The sequence below is a fragment of the Strongylocentrotus purpuratus genome, unplaced genomic scaffold, assembly GCF_000002235.5.
Source record: "Strongylocentrotus purpuratus isolate Spur 01 unplaced genomic scaffold, Spur_5.0 spur5_scaffold_1, whole genome shotgun sequence".
Taxonomy (NCBI): Eukaryota; Metazoa; Echinodermata; class Echinoidea; order Camarodonta; family Strongylocentrotidae; genus Strongylocentrotus; species Strongylocentrotus purpuratus.
The window spans coordinates 44,431,770-44,445,553 of record NW_022145594.1 but is presented as its reverse complement, the minus strand read 5'-3'; the positions used below and the strand labels follow the sequence as shown (position 1 = coordinate 44,445,553).

At 35.8% G+C, this 13,784-nt stretch overlaps 1 protein-coding gene across 2 annotated transcripts; it reads right to left on the bottom strand.

Moving 5' to 3' along the window:
* Positions 1–6,460: 6,460 nt before the first annotated feature.
* On the bottom strand, positions 6,461–12,703 carry LOC105438000. 2 transcript variants are annotated; one of them, XM_011665263.2, is made up of 5 exons: positions 12,541–12,703; positions 11,396–11,470; positions 10,687–11,011; positions 9,509–9,511; positions 6,461–8,177 (listed from the first exon to the last, which is right to left on the bottom strand). In XM_011665263.2, exons 2-5 carry the CDS (start codon positions 11,447–11,449, stop codon positions 8,074–8,076), a joined length of 486 nt encoding a protein of 161 aa, XP_011663565.1. In that variant the 5' UTR covers positions 11,450–11,470; positions 12,541–12,703; the 3' UTR covers positions 6,461–8,073. The 2 variants fall into 2 exon arrangements, with proteins under 2 accessions (XP_011663565.1, XP_011663564.1); XM_011665262.2 differs by having other exon boundaries at positions 11,396–11,467; positions 12,541–12,702.
* Between the last annotated feature and the right edge of the window lie 1,081 nt (positions 12,704–13,784).

Here is a 13,784-nt window from a genome sequence, read left to right as displayed (position 1 = left end):
AACAAAACGTTTCCACCATAAAGCATAATAAAAATGATAACCTTGTAATATTCTTTTACAAACTACAAGTTCCAATTTCATAATAATCTCTCTCTCCCTCCCTTTCTCTCCCCCTGCTCTCAATCTCTCTCTCTCTCTCTCTCCCTCTCATCTCTTTCTCTCCCTCTTTTTTTCTCTCTCTCTCCGTCTATTTCTCCCTCTCTCTCCCTCTCATCTATCTCGCTTCCCCTCTATCCCTCTCCCTCTCTCTCTCTCTCCCTCTCTCATCTAATTCTCTCTCATACACACACACACACCTCTCTCTCTCCCTCTCATCTCTCTCGCTTCCCCTCTTTCCCTCCCCCATGCTCTCTCTCTCTATCTCTCCCTCTCCCTCTCTCATCTAATTCTCTCTCACACACACACTCACACACACACACCCCCTCCCCCCTCTCTCTCTCTCTCTCTCTCTCTCTAATCTCTCTTTCTCTCTGTCTTTGCTAACATAATGGACTATCTATACATTTCTATCACGATGCATGTCTAATGAATGTAAAGAATGATGTTATACGAATTTATTATGGATGCTACACAATATGTTTAAAATATGTGCCATTTGTTGAGGTTTTCATGATGTAATTAGATTAGTGATAAACTTTGCTTTTAAATGCCTGTTTTTAAGCTATTTGGTATATTATGTGTAACCTTTTATATGTTTTAAGACAAGAATATTAATATTTATCAATGATAAAATACAATACATTACCATTCATGATTTCAAAGCAGTATATAACTCCTATATATTCCAATATTCATATGAATCGTTTGAATGCATGACGATGCACGTGTGTGTGCACGTAGCTATCTGAATTTCAAACTGTGACACTATCAGGAGTACGTCGGAAGCAATAGCAACTTTTCAAGTACAGACATGTATCATTTTCTGCACGAAAGTAACCAGACTTTTACAATAATATTTTTCCTTACTATGTATATTTCTTTCTGTCTTTTTTTTGTTTTTTTTTGCTGTCTTCTTTCTTTCTTTCTTTCTTCTTCTTTCTTTCTTCTTCTTTTTTTCTTTCTTCTTTTTTTATTTTGTTTTCTTTGTTTTTTCTTTCTAATTAATGTAATTCTCTCTTTTTTATTTGTGAAATGCAGAATTTAATTGATTTATGTAGAAACGATGGTATATAATCCTGAGTGTTATGTCAAAATTATTCAATTTATTAGAATCAAATAGAGAAAGGTGGTGAATCAACTTAAGACACATTCATACAACATTTACTTTTTATACGACTTTATTTATGGTAGGACAAACATTTCGATCGAAAAATAAAATAAAAATCATGTATATTTCACATTGGTTACAAATTGATATTATGTGTGATTAATTACAAGGCATTATTTGGTACTACAGTTTGTCTCTCTCTCTTGTTTTTAATGTCATATCATTTCATCATGGGAAGATACATCGTGCAGGATCATCATCCAAAAGTCATTCTTTCGTGTTTTCTTTCGTTTTGTACTCAAATTACTAAAATCTCTGTTTTACTCAAAACAAATGGCAATTTTATATTAACAATGAAACTTGTATATCGCACGTTAATGTATACACAAAACATGTTAAGTTTTCAATATCTTTAAATGTATCATCAATGTACTTTCATGCCATGTACCTTTTACTCTGTAAATTGAGCAATTTTAGCTCTTAGCTGCATGTTCGATGATTGTTTTTTGTTTAATCTCAATAAACAAACCAATACGATGCAATACTAAAAGTATCGGAATTTTTCATTCTTAACTTGCAGCGTTGAACAAATTATAATTTCAGGGAATGACATAAAAAATATATGATTCGAGGTATGTTGTAGGAGGTTTCTCGCTCCTTTGAATACAAAAGTAGGAAAATGATTGTGAGAAGTTTAGTACGCAATGAACAGAAAAGCAATCGAAAAATGACGTCACATATGACGAACACATTTCGAATTATGACGGGAGCTCCAAATAAAACGCTATCGTAACTTTTAAAAATTCAAAGTTACCATAAGCTTTGTCTCATATACTTTGTACGTTTTATTCCCCTCTTCTCCCAATGTTCAGCTTCAACTCAGTTTATCTTTAAATATGCAATGACATTGGAAACAAATGTTGATTAAAAAATTGAATGTCACTTGAAATGGGTCAGCGAGAAGTCATTTTTATGAAATCTTAATGTACACAAGTTCACCTCTATTCAGGGATAACAAATATAACATTTCTTCTTAGCATCCGCCCCTAATAAGTACATGTACTTTGAAAAGCGGTATCTGTATTAATTACTCACTTCACTTTACATCTTCAATTCATATCTTTCCGATACAATGATGATGTTTTTATAGTTTTCAGTCAGGAAAACAGGTTCATACTTGAAGTTAGACCAGGAAATAATTAGGATTTATTTGATATTAATACTCCGAGTAGTAATTATTTTAAGTACCCTAAGTTCTTTCCAAAATAATTGTACTCGGGGCGGCAGTATCAAGTAAATTTTAACGATTTTGTTTTCCTTTGTTTTTTCATTCGACTCATCCCATAAGCTTGAAACTCAAGAATATTTAAGAGGCTGGACATTCATACTGTGGTATATATTAATTCCTGTTTGTTCTTGAGGTCTCTAAAGTGGTGATTGTGAAAAGAAACATTTGACACACTTAAATATTTAAAAACTTACAACTGGTATTAAACAAAATTTTGCTCATTGTATAGCATCTGGAAATGATATTTTTTCAAAACTAAGTTCGTGTCACATTTTTAAATTTAGCGGTAGATGTTGTATTGGATTTATCAATAGATTATTAATCAAGGGCGTAAGATTTTTTTCTTTCAGTCAGTAATAACTTTGATAATAAAACAAAAATACGTAGAGACTACTTGACATCTTTATAAACAATATTTACAAAAGTCATATATCTAACTCACTCGAGACCACTTTGCTCTTGTCTTTTTATATTAAATACACGAGTTTAATAGCGGAAATAGACTGGTGACATCGGAAAACAATCAATTAATAAACTAACATAGCAAGCAATAAAATGAGAAAAGCAAGCAGTTCATATTGTTAGGAGTCCGTTGCTCATGCAGGCCATCCGCAATCAAACTTTTTGAAAATGTTTTTTTGTTTTAAATAACCGCTAACTAACGTGAGTGGAGAAAATTAATGTGTATATGTTTGTGCAAGGTATTTGTCTAATCACATAAGGTGGTATTCCGGTAGCGTGTACTAAGTTAGTCCACACTTTTATGGCGTGCCTGTTTTATTTACCCTTTACAGATTATTTTAATGAACTACAATGAACTACAATGATATATTAATCCATTTCCCTCGTCTATCTCTACCTTTCCCTACCAGCCAACTTCTTTCTTGTTTTGTACCCCCCCCCCCTCCCTCCATTACATTATTCATTAGAGTAGGTGGGAGCACAATACATTAGTGTGGTACGGTATGTCACTGAAACAGCTCCCGTATGATTTTTGTGCCAAAGTTGATTTTTTTTTTTCTTTCTTTTTTTGCATTTTTGTATTCTTGTGGTCCATGCTATCAGAAATTGATGGGGTTCAAATTTTCTCGAAGATACCAAATTTCCCTATTGCGCGTTATATAAGCCATTTTGAGGCCCGATAAGGAACCCCCCCCCCCCCCAGGAAATTAAGGAGGGGTCTGAAAATTTGAACCCCATCATTTTCGGTCAATTTGGACCTTTTTGAAGCCAAAACAGCAACAACAACAACAAAAATCAACTTTTGCAAAAAAAATCCTACGGGATTACATACCTTACCGCATTACATCGGTGTTGCCTCTTGGCTGTCATACGAAAGATCCCAGGTTCAAGCCTTGCTTGGTCCTCACATTCTTGGAGAGAAAAAATGCCTATAATTATGTTGTCCCTCTCGTCCCAGCTGTACGAAATGGATACCTGGCAATGCCGGGGGAACAATACTTGTCAGTGGCCGCAGGATCGGAGAGCATTAATTACAGGCCCTACTATTAAATGTAGTTTCCCCTTTAAAGGGCTACTCTAACCCAAACAACATAGCCTTTCAAAACAGGAATACACCTCTACTTATTATTATTCAAGTCTCTGATTTTTCAGAAAATCTCTAAATTGACAAAACAAATTATAACCATCCATTTTTCACAGTTCTCACGCTTGCTGGGCTACGCCCCTCGAAAAAAAGGTAACACGGTCACGTGACCTTGATGATGCATTTGACGTCATTGCGGGCATGTTCGATTTGACCTACAACTAAGGATCTTACATTAGAAATGACGTAATTGCCAGAAAGGTACCGGGAATATCAAGTACATGTTATTTTTCGGATACATGTCTTTTTTGTTCCAATTAATATCATAGTTTGCCTTTTTAAAGACATATTAGTGCCTAAATCACCCTCCTTTTCACAGAAGAGGCGCCTGCAGTGACGTAATAAACAGTTGCGCAATACAGCTCCGAAACTGGCTTTCTCTGAGCGTTCTGACTCATCATTTTTTAAGCTAGATGTCAGAGTTATTGATGATTTCTAAGAAAAATCATTGTCATGTTCGGAATCTCCGTCAAAAATTATTCTACATGTCTTTTTTTTTCATTTTTAGCCCGTTTTGGTTAGAGTGGCCCTTTAAAGACCAATTACTATTATTAAAAGAAGTATCACCTTGACAAACTATGAAGGGTATATTTTACTACTGTCTTCATAACCAAACATCCATAATGGAATCTCAATAGGAACTATTCATTCTTTGAGTGTTGATCAGGAAAACGTACTTGAATATATCTCTCTTGGCTGTTTACACAAAGGATCTTATTTCATATGTCTTCCAATTAAATAAATCAATTTAAAAACGAAATTGAGATTGTTGTTATTAGATTAAGACACTCGGAGTGTGTCATCTTTTTATCCCGTCATCATCTGCATTATTTTGTTTTACCACGACAACTAGACATTACCATGGAAATGCAGACAGGGGCATAGACGGGATCCACCCTTAATGGTCGGGTGACATCCAAATATAAGTTGATTCCTATTGATGTTCAGAGCTGCATACAACTCATATTTTGTTATTCAAACATATAAATATATTTCATAGATTTTTGAATATTTCTTAAAATAATTTTCTCAGACCTGCTAAGCTCCACCCTACAAAATTGCTCCAGATTCATTCATCTTGTGACGTCATCTGTCAATCATTAGTGCGCTAATAAGAGAAAGTGGTATTATATGTCACTTCCCCCAGCTCAGCACATGCTCACAAAGGAATTGCATTCTTTCATACAATGCCTCCATAATACCTTTCTTTTCCTGAGGGGAGGGGCGTTAATGTGACATAAAGGAGTGTATATTACCTACTTCGTTTTGAGGGAGGTAATTGTCCAGAGGGTAATTGTCTTGCTACGATGAAGGGGGCTCTTCCTGAAATATAACAAACCTATATAGTGTCACCTCCCTCCCCCTCCCCCCCCCCCCCCCCCTCTCTCTCTCTCTCTCTCTCTCTCGCTCTCTCTCTCTTTCTCTCTCTCTCCCGCTTTCTCTCTCATTTTTCTCCCCCCCCTCTCTCTCTCTCTCTCTCTCTTCTCCCTCCCCCTCCCCCTCTCTCTCACTCTCTCTCTCTCTCTCTCTCGCTCTCTCTCTCCCTCACTTTCTCTTCCTCTCTTTCTCTCTCTCTCTCTCTCTCTCTCCCTCTCTCTCTCTCTCTCCCTCTCTCTCTCTCTCTCCCCCTCTCTCTCTTCCCCCTCTCTCTCTCTCTCCCTCTCTTTCTCTCCCTCTCTTTCTCTCTCTCTCTCGCTCTCTCTCTCTCTCTCCCTCTCTCTCTCTCCCCGTCTCTCTCTCTCCCTCTCATTCTCTCCCTCTCTCTTTCCCTCTCTTTCTCTCTCTCTCGCTCTCACCCGCTCTCTTCCCCTCTCTCTCTTCCCCCTCTCTCTCCCACTCTCTCTCTCTCTTTTCTTCCCCTCTCCATCTCCCCTCTCGACTTCTCATGTTCTGTACTTTCCCCCTCTCTGTCTCTTGCTCTATGAATATTCGATTAAATATAATCAGGGTTAAAAATATTTCAATTTTATTTCCACATCCGCGCTATTTGTATTTAATTAATGACCGCTTTTTTTTTCTTCTACTCCCCCCTCCCCCCCCCCCTTTTTTTTTCTAAAACTGTAATATATGTTACGATACCATCGTGGAGATATATCCATGATACCACGTACCATTGCTGGTGGATATACATGGATATACATTTCCTGTTTGTACTCTTGTCATCTGCGTTCTGTGTAGCTGGGGTCTTGGAAACACAGCAGAACACAATTAAAAACAAAAGTGCAATTTCCTTACATTTTATTTTCAAAGGCTCAAAATCATTAGACACAACAATGTGATAACCTTATCATGAATATAATCACCAGGCTTAAATATAAACAATGCTTAAGACAGAGTAGTAGAGATTAAAAAAAAATTATCGTTGGTACACATTTTAATTATACGGAATCAAACTGGTAAATTATTTGGTTTTATATCCAAGCATCATAAGGAAAAGAGATAAGTGGACACTTTAATTTCATTAAACATAATCGACATAAATTACTCTTAAATTTAGCAGCAAAGAAAAAGAAAATCTTCTATACAATTTTTCTACTATAACTGTTGAACAGTTATGGAGATGACAACGAAATATCAGTAACCATTGATTTATTGATATGTTCCTTGATGAAAAAGCTATGTCGACTCGAACTTGCCTTAAATAATTAGGAATAACACTTACGGCATCAATAGGCATTAAACATACAAAATCATATTAGGCCTATATAAACTTGATTATGTTTTTCTACACAATTCTAACCATGGTCGTCACTTAAAACCAGAGATCCATTTTATCTGTGACAACTGAAAACAATTTCTACATACAACTGAGAAACATATTTCACTAAATAGTATTACAGTCCCATGCTGAACAGCTGATGTAGTCTAAGTGGATAAAAAGCACATTATTGTTATAAATAAAAAAATCATATCAAATTTCTCGATTATGACAATTCAGTTCATACACCAATACCCTTTTATTGATTTGCATCCATATTGCAGTCTGTCCAAAGCTATCGTACAACTGCGTAGGGCCTAGTACAGCAAATCATTTATTTGAAGTTTTGATTTTATACAAACCCGGGTGCCTACATTCGGCCCTGGATGCAACTATCCCAGGGTAGTACATGTATCCCTCATGACAATAAACCTCCAACCAAAAGGAAATTTCGAAAGCAAATCCTCATGAAAAATGTACCCAAACACGAACTAAAATACATCTACCAGTCGACAAAAATATCACTAATATAATAATAGCCCCAAGCCCCCAACGCCATATTTTGATAACTTCATTTGCTGCCGAGTATTATCACAAGTTCAGAAGAATGTTTATTTGACGGCTAAATTAAGTAAGCCACATTCTCCTATTTCATTCCATTATCAATATTCATGTATAAGAGAATCAAACCATGCACGGCTGAATACCTGATCTAAATATTTTGTTGTGGTATGATAGAACAATTGAGAAGGAAATGTCCACTTGTTACACAAAATTAATCAGTCATTTAGACCTCATACTTATCTCTGTCATCTTGGAAAATTGATGCTACGACAACTACCCCTTGGACCCCACTCCCCTAACTTTGGACAAATTTCCTTTAAAAAGGAATACACATCCGGACGATGATACTTAGGACAATTACCATCGGATAAGTGAGTATGCCAACTCTTATAAACAACTTTATAATTTTGGACATTTCATATATGTTGATATGTAAATGATTACAGAAGCTACCAGAAAAATTACGAGTGTCAAACTACCAAAGAAATTAAGACAAAAAACACCCCAGGACAAACAACAACCGAAGAATTAGACCTATACCCTTGTTACTGATAATCATGTTATGTCATGTATTGTAAGATGTTAATGATTACAGAAGCTATAAGAAAAATTGCGAGGGTCAAACTATCCAAGAGAATTATGACGGAACACCACACCAGCAAATTAACATCCGGACAATTAGACCTGTACCCTTAGAATTAATAATCATTTTATTTGATATATTGTGAGATGTTAATGATTATTGAAGCTACCAGAAGAATGGCGAGAGCCGCTATGACGATAAAACTTCGAGGATGGCCAAACCATGGTGAATCTAGAAAATGAGTAAATAAACATGATCACTAGATAAAAAGAGAGAGATAAAGTCAATTGATGCACAAATTGAATTCTAATGTTGGAGGCACCTTTATCAATAAAACCAGAAACAAAAGCTATAACATAAAAATACAAATCCTATAAGCATATTCAATGATATATCAGCGTACCCCACTCCCGGACCCCACTCAACTCCAAAATAAGAAAAAACAGTCTGCAATGTATTCATAACGTGTCAACATAGTAGAATACGCAGAGCTGTCAATGCCCCCACCCCCACACACACACCCCTCCCTCCCTCCCTCCCTCCCTCCCTCCCCTCCCTCTCCCTCCCTCTTCCCCCCCCCCCCCCCCCCCCCCCCCCCTCCCGTATAGAGAAGTCTTTGATACGCCACGTACGTCTGCAGTGGTGTCCTTTTCCGGATGTTTGTGACCAATCAGAATACCTTCTGTGTTCTCGCTACAATCAGGTAATAGATACGCTTCGGAAAACAATCGAGTAAGTATTGTAATTGTAAAGCATTTCCGTGTTTCCATCCCATCAGTTCGAAAGACTTAAAGAGGAGATTGACTATTGATCATTTGATTACATTTTTATAAAAAATAAAAAAAAACCTCCCTAGAAGGCCTCGCTCGTACATTGGCATCAGTGTTTACAATGATGAGGCATTGGGATCATGATCATGATGAAAACCTTCTTAATATTGATTTAAAAAAGAAAGATATAATTTAGAGAGAATAGCACTCCACGCAGAAATTGGTACTTGAGCGGGCAAATAATTTAGGCTGACGTTTGTTTAAACGTTTTAATTGATTCTAGTTTCCCTTTAGTTAATGAAAAGGGCATTTAGAGAAACTGCAGTTTATTATGCGCTTTATAAACATTGCATTATTATTATTATTATTATTATTATTTGAAGAACACGCTTTTCATAAGATTTTTCTACCGTTTTTTTTTCTTCCAAACTGACATATAAAGAATGAGAATCAGCTCACAATTTACTTTTCATCTTTACCGGAACTCCCAGTTCTCTTTAGCGCGAAATTCATAAACCCTGATTTTAAAAAGTTGTTTACGCTAAAATGGTATTTAGGATTCAAGAGGCATTCAAGCGACCCAATATTATGTTGCAAAGAACAAAGAATAACAAGGAAATGGATTGGCAAAAATAATAATTATGAAGACATATATGACCGGGGATTGTGTTTCAGTGTTTTTCTTTTAATCAAGCGGGAATAAACCACAAAATATCCATTTTCAATCTCAAATATATTGTGTCCGCAATTAACAGATAAACATTTTTTAATAATAAAAAAAATAAGTCTTACCTTCTAATAATTGTCCAATAAAATGATGAGGTTGAGGAGAAGCATGCATGGTGAAAGAAAAATGATTAGAAAGTTGAAGAATAAAGAAATTAGCAAAATGAGTGATGCCCAACATAAAAGGGAAACACCTACATTCTTTAGAAGGCATACATTTTAATTACAAAATACGCATCAGTTTTTGTCTGCTCCTCCTTCTTCTTCTTCCTCTTCTTCTTTTTTTCTTTCTTCTTCTTCTTCTTCTTCTTCTTCTTCTTCTTCTTCTTTTTCTTTCTTTTTATTCTTTTCATCCCTCTTCTTCTCCTCTTCTTCTCTTCTTCTTCTCTTTTCTTCTTCCCCCACCTCCTCCTCTTTTTTATTACATGTTCCTGTAAAGCTTTAGTGGGGTCCACTCTCAATTTTGACTTTCGGGTGGATCATTATAACATTTTGGAGTATATTCAACTTAAATCAAAGTGAACTCTAATATTACTTCTTACAGAGTGATTTCTTGTTCTCTCTAAGCTCTATACTATAGAAACGGCAAAGAAACTTTTGCTCATGGAGGCCTTTCGTTGTAAAATGCTCTCCCTCGAGAGATTCGTAATAGCAGATCAGTTGAAATGTGGTAACAAATCTTAAAACGCATCTGTAAATCCGACATTTAAATAATATTGTTCTGTCATTAATGTATGTTCTGTCTTAATCCTGTTCCTTTGTTTATAATGCAGATGTATTAATATGATCTCTTTTTCTTTTCTTTTTTCACAAGAGAGCCTTGAGCATTCGATTTCAATTGGATTCGGCGCTTTACGAATCTCATAGTATTAATATCGTTATTATTATTATTAATTGAGTAGAATAAAAGACGAGTGGTAGGATGTTGGCTTATATGTATGCACTTTCATAGAGCGCTCAAGACTGTGGGTGGAAGACACAATGATATATCTAAAGATTCAAGATAATTTATTGTCATGTAAAAAATACATAAAGTTTGCCTTCGGACATTTAAAGGTGCTATACATGTACATAAATACATAAATATGTAAAATACGGACAAAATAATTACATTTCAACATAACATTTAACATTTAACAATCATCAATAAAATCATTTTTCCAACCACCTCACACCTAATTCATGAATTACAATGCAATAGAACATGACTATTATAAACGAATCTTGATTAGAAGTACTATTACCATCTATGGTGAATTTGATAGTCGCACTATTGACTCCAGAGGCAACGCAGACGAAGCTTCCTGCGTCTTCAAAATCAGCTTCGCGGATGGTCATGATGGTGGAGTTGCCCGACTGCGAGAGCTTGAAGTTGTCGTATTTGGGCTTCTCGCTGAACGACCCAAAGTTGACGAAGATCTGTTGGCTCGGAGTGACGGAGACGTCGTTCCAGACGAAAGTCGGGAACAGAATCCCGGTGACGTTGCAGGTAAAGATAGCGTCTCGCCCTTCGACAACGGATGCAGGACCGGTCAGGTTTACGGTCTGACCATAGCTCATTCCGATCACCTTGGAGAAGATGTTTGATTCCTTATTAATTTTGTATTTATTCATTTATTTGTTTATCTATTTATTTATGTATTTATTTATATCATCTATTCATAAATGTATCTATTCACATGTTTTCTTATTACATTCATGCATCAATATTATCTATTTGTCATTTAATTTGACAAGTTAGCCCTTTCGATCAAATTAACGATTAGACCAAGGGCAAAATAATAATAAATCATGACATATGAAATAAACGAATATGATCATTAAAGTGTAAGTGTAGAGTTCGGAAATGGGGAAGGTGAATATTTGAAAGAATAAGAACAACAAGAACAAGAACAAGAAAAAACAAGAAGAAAAGATGAATGAAAGTAATTAATAAATCTAACTTCTTCTTACCATTGAAATAATGGTTAACCAAAGTGACCTCTGATTTTTCTTCCACGATTCCATTTTGTTGCGATGACGTTTCTACTTCCAAATGAAAACCATCAACAAATATATTTATAAATTTCGGGGCATCAAATCTTACGTTTATAGAATTATAGATTAGAACACGGGTTACATGATGAAACTTACATACAATTTAGAACTACTGCTATTTTTTTATTCGTTTCCTCATCTTTTTTTTCTCTGTACCTCTTCAGAGAGACTTTATAAATTTCAATATATATATATATATAAAGACTATTCACAAAACAAGTAAAACAAAATATATGAATTACATACATTAACATAATTTCTTAAAAGGATCATTATAACATTTTGTATTACTTTCTTTACTTCTTCATTATCAAAGTATTTTATACTTTTCTTTGTATTTCAAATACGATTTCAATGATGAAATGAAATTATTTATAACCTGTTTGGATGGGTTTCCTTTTCCTTAATTAAGCCCATGTTATTTGTCACTCCGCAATAGTAAATTTAAGACAAAAAAGATTAAGATTTTACATTTTATTGCATTCTTTTAAAACGTAAACAAGACCCTTCATCATCAGTAGGTGATCCTAGGTGTTAAAATAATGATCTAAACGGTGACCTAATTTCCTATCCAATAAGTTGAACCTGGCAAATGTGTGTCCTTTAAATATAAATGTGATATAATTTCCTGTTGATATTATTTGTTTGACCCTTGGCGAGCAACCCATCAACCCATTGCAATCTACGTTCTTTCACTTCGATTTGCGTTATTTAAAACAATATTTACAATTTTGTGCCGCCGATTAAACCAGTCTTAGTTCATAAAACAGCATTTCAAAATCGAAGTTGTTTGCCCTATCCCGGTCAAGTTTGACAATATTATTCCATATATTGCCCCGTGATTTTCTGCTTCATAGATTTATTTTAGTTTTGAGGCATTATAAAGCTCCGGAACTGATCCCCCCCCCCCCCACCCATCCACGCACACAGGCGCGGATCCACGGGGGATGTAAAATCATGTGATTGCAATATTCTAAAAAGAACCAAACATAGTAATGCGTGGTAAAGTGTACAGGGAAAGGGAAATCAAATGCCCTCATATCAAGCAAAGTGATACTTACCGAAAAAACTTGAAGATCCACTTTTGAAACGAGTCCTTAACGAATGTTCAAAAGATACGCAGTAGTGGTGCGTTGTCAAGAACACGGATGTGGTTCTTCATCAGAATGATATGAAATAGATGATGTGCTAAAAGCCAGTCTAGATGTGTTTGATAATTGTTACTCCAAAAAAAAAAAATTGTCAAAGTATTTCCGTCTAGTATTTTGGTATGTGACAACGGATGTTATTTATTTGTTCATCACTTAACGCTGATACCATTTCATTTCATTTCTGTGATTGTATTGTACATCATAGAGTGGAATAACATGAGTCCACCCATTGATGGCGGCCCTGAAACAATGGGGGTGGGCAGGGGCGTACGCAGGATTTTTTTAAGGGGGGGGGGGGGTTTAAAATCGGGCCCAAAATATTTTGCTCCCAAAAAAATTTAAAATCGCGCCGGCCGAAAAGTCGCTCAGAAAATTTGACATTTTTCTTCGTTGGGGGGGGGGGGGGGGTAAGGTCACCTTTTTTAGGTTAGCCGTGGGCATATTTTTTTTTTAAATAATAAAAAAAAAATTTAAAAAAAATCCAAAGGGGGGGGGTTAAACCCATAAAAATACAAAAGGGGGGTTTGAACCCCCAACCCCCCCCCCTGCGTACGCCCCTGGGGGTGAGGGCTCCGTTCTAACTTGGAAAATAAAATGCTAGGCGTCTTCTTTTCTCGTCTTTTTCCGATTTTCTCTTTCCCATGCTCTCTAGCTTTTCGCATGCTCTATATTCTCGTTTTTTTGTTGTTGCTTTTTATTGCTTTTGTTTCGATTGGGGGAGGAGCACGTGCCCCCGTGCCCCTGTAGCTCCGCCTCTGCTATCATATAGACTATTGAGAATGTTTGGGATGACTGCATGGGAGATGGAAGTCATGGAAGACTTTTAAAAAAAGGGACAAGCCCCCCCCCCCCCCCCCCCCCCCCTCGAGGATGCAATACTAACAACGATCATTTTCACACTATATTTTCTTTAATTTTCTTTAAGTCCTCTAAAAGTTCAATTTTTTTCATTTGCGTTAGACATAAAAGGACAGAAGTGGCAGTTACCTTCCACGACCATGATGGTTCTGTTTGAAATCCCATTGTTTATGTCTTTGTCAAATTAAAGTCCAATTTATTTCGAAAAAATAGGAAATGTAAAACTTATTAGATTACCACTGCATCCATAATGAAGAAAAAAAACCTAACTTTAATAATATTTTGTTTGTTTCTTC

Excerpts from the sequence above, each read along its gene's own strand:
- LOC105438000 (XM_011665263.2), bottom strand. The coding sequence starts at position 11,449 with ATGGAATCGTGGAAGAAAAATCAGAGGTCACTTTGGTTAACCATTATT. Across the intron at positions 11,012-11,395 it reads GGTTAACCATTATTTCAATG|GTGATCGGAATGAGCTATGG; the intron begins GTAAGAAGAAGT and ends ATCTTCTCCAAG.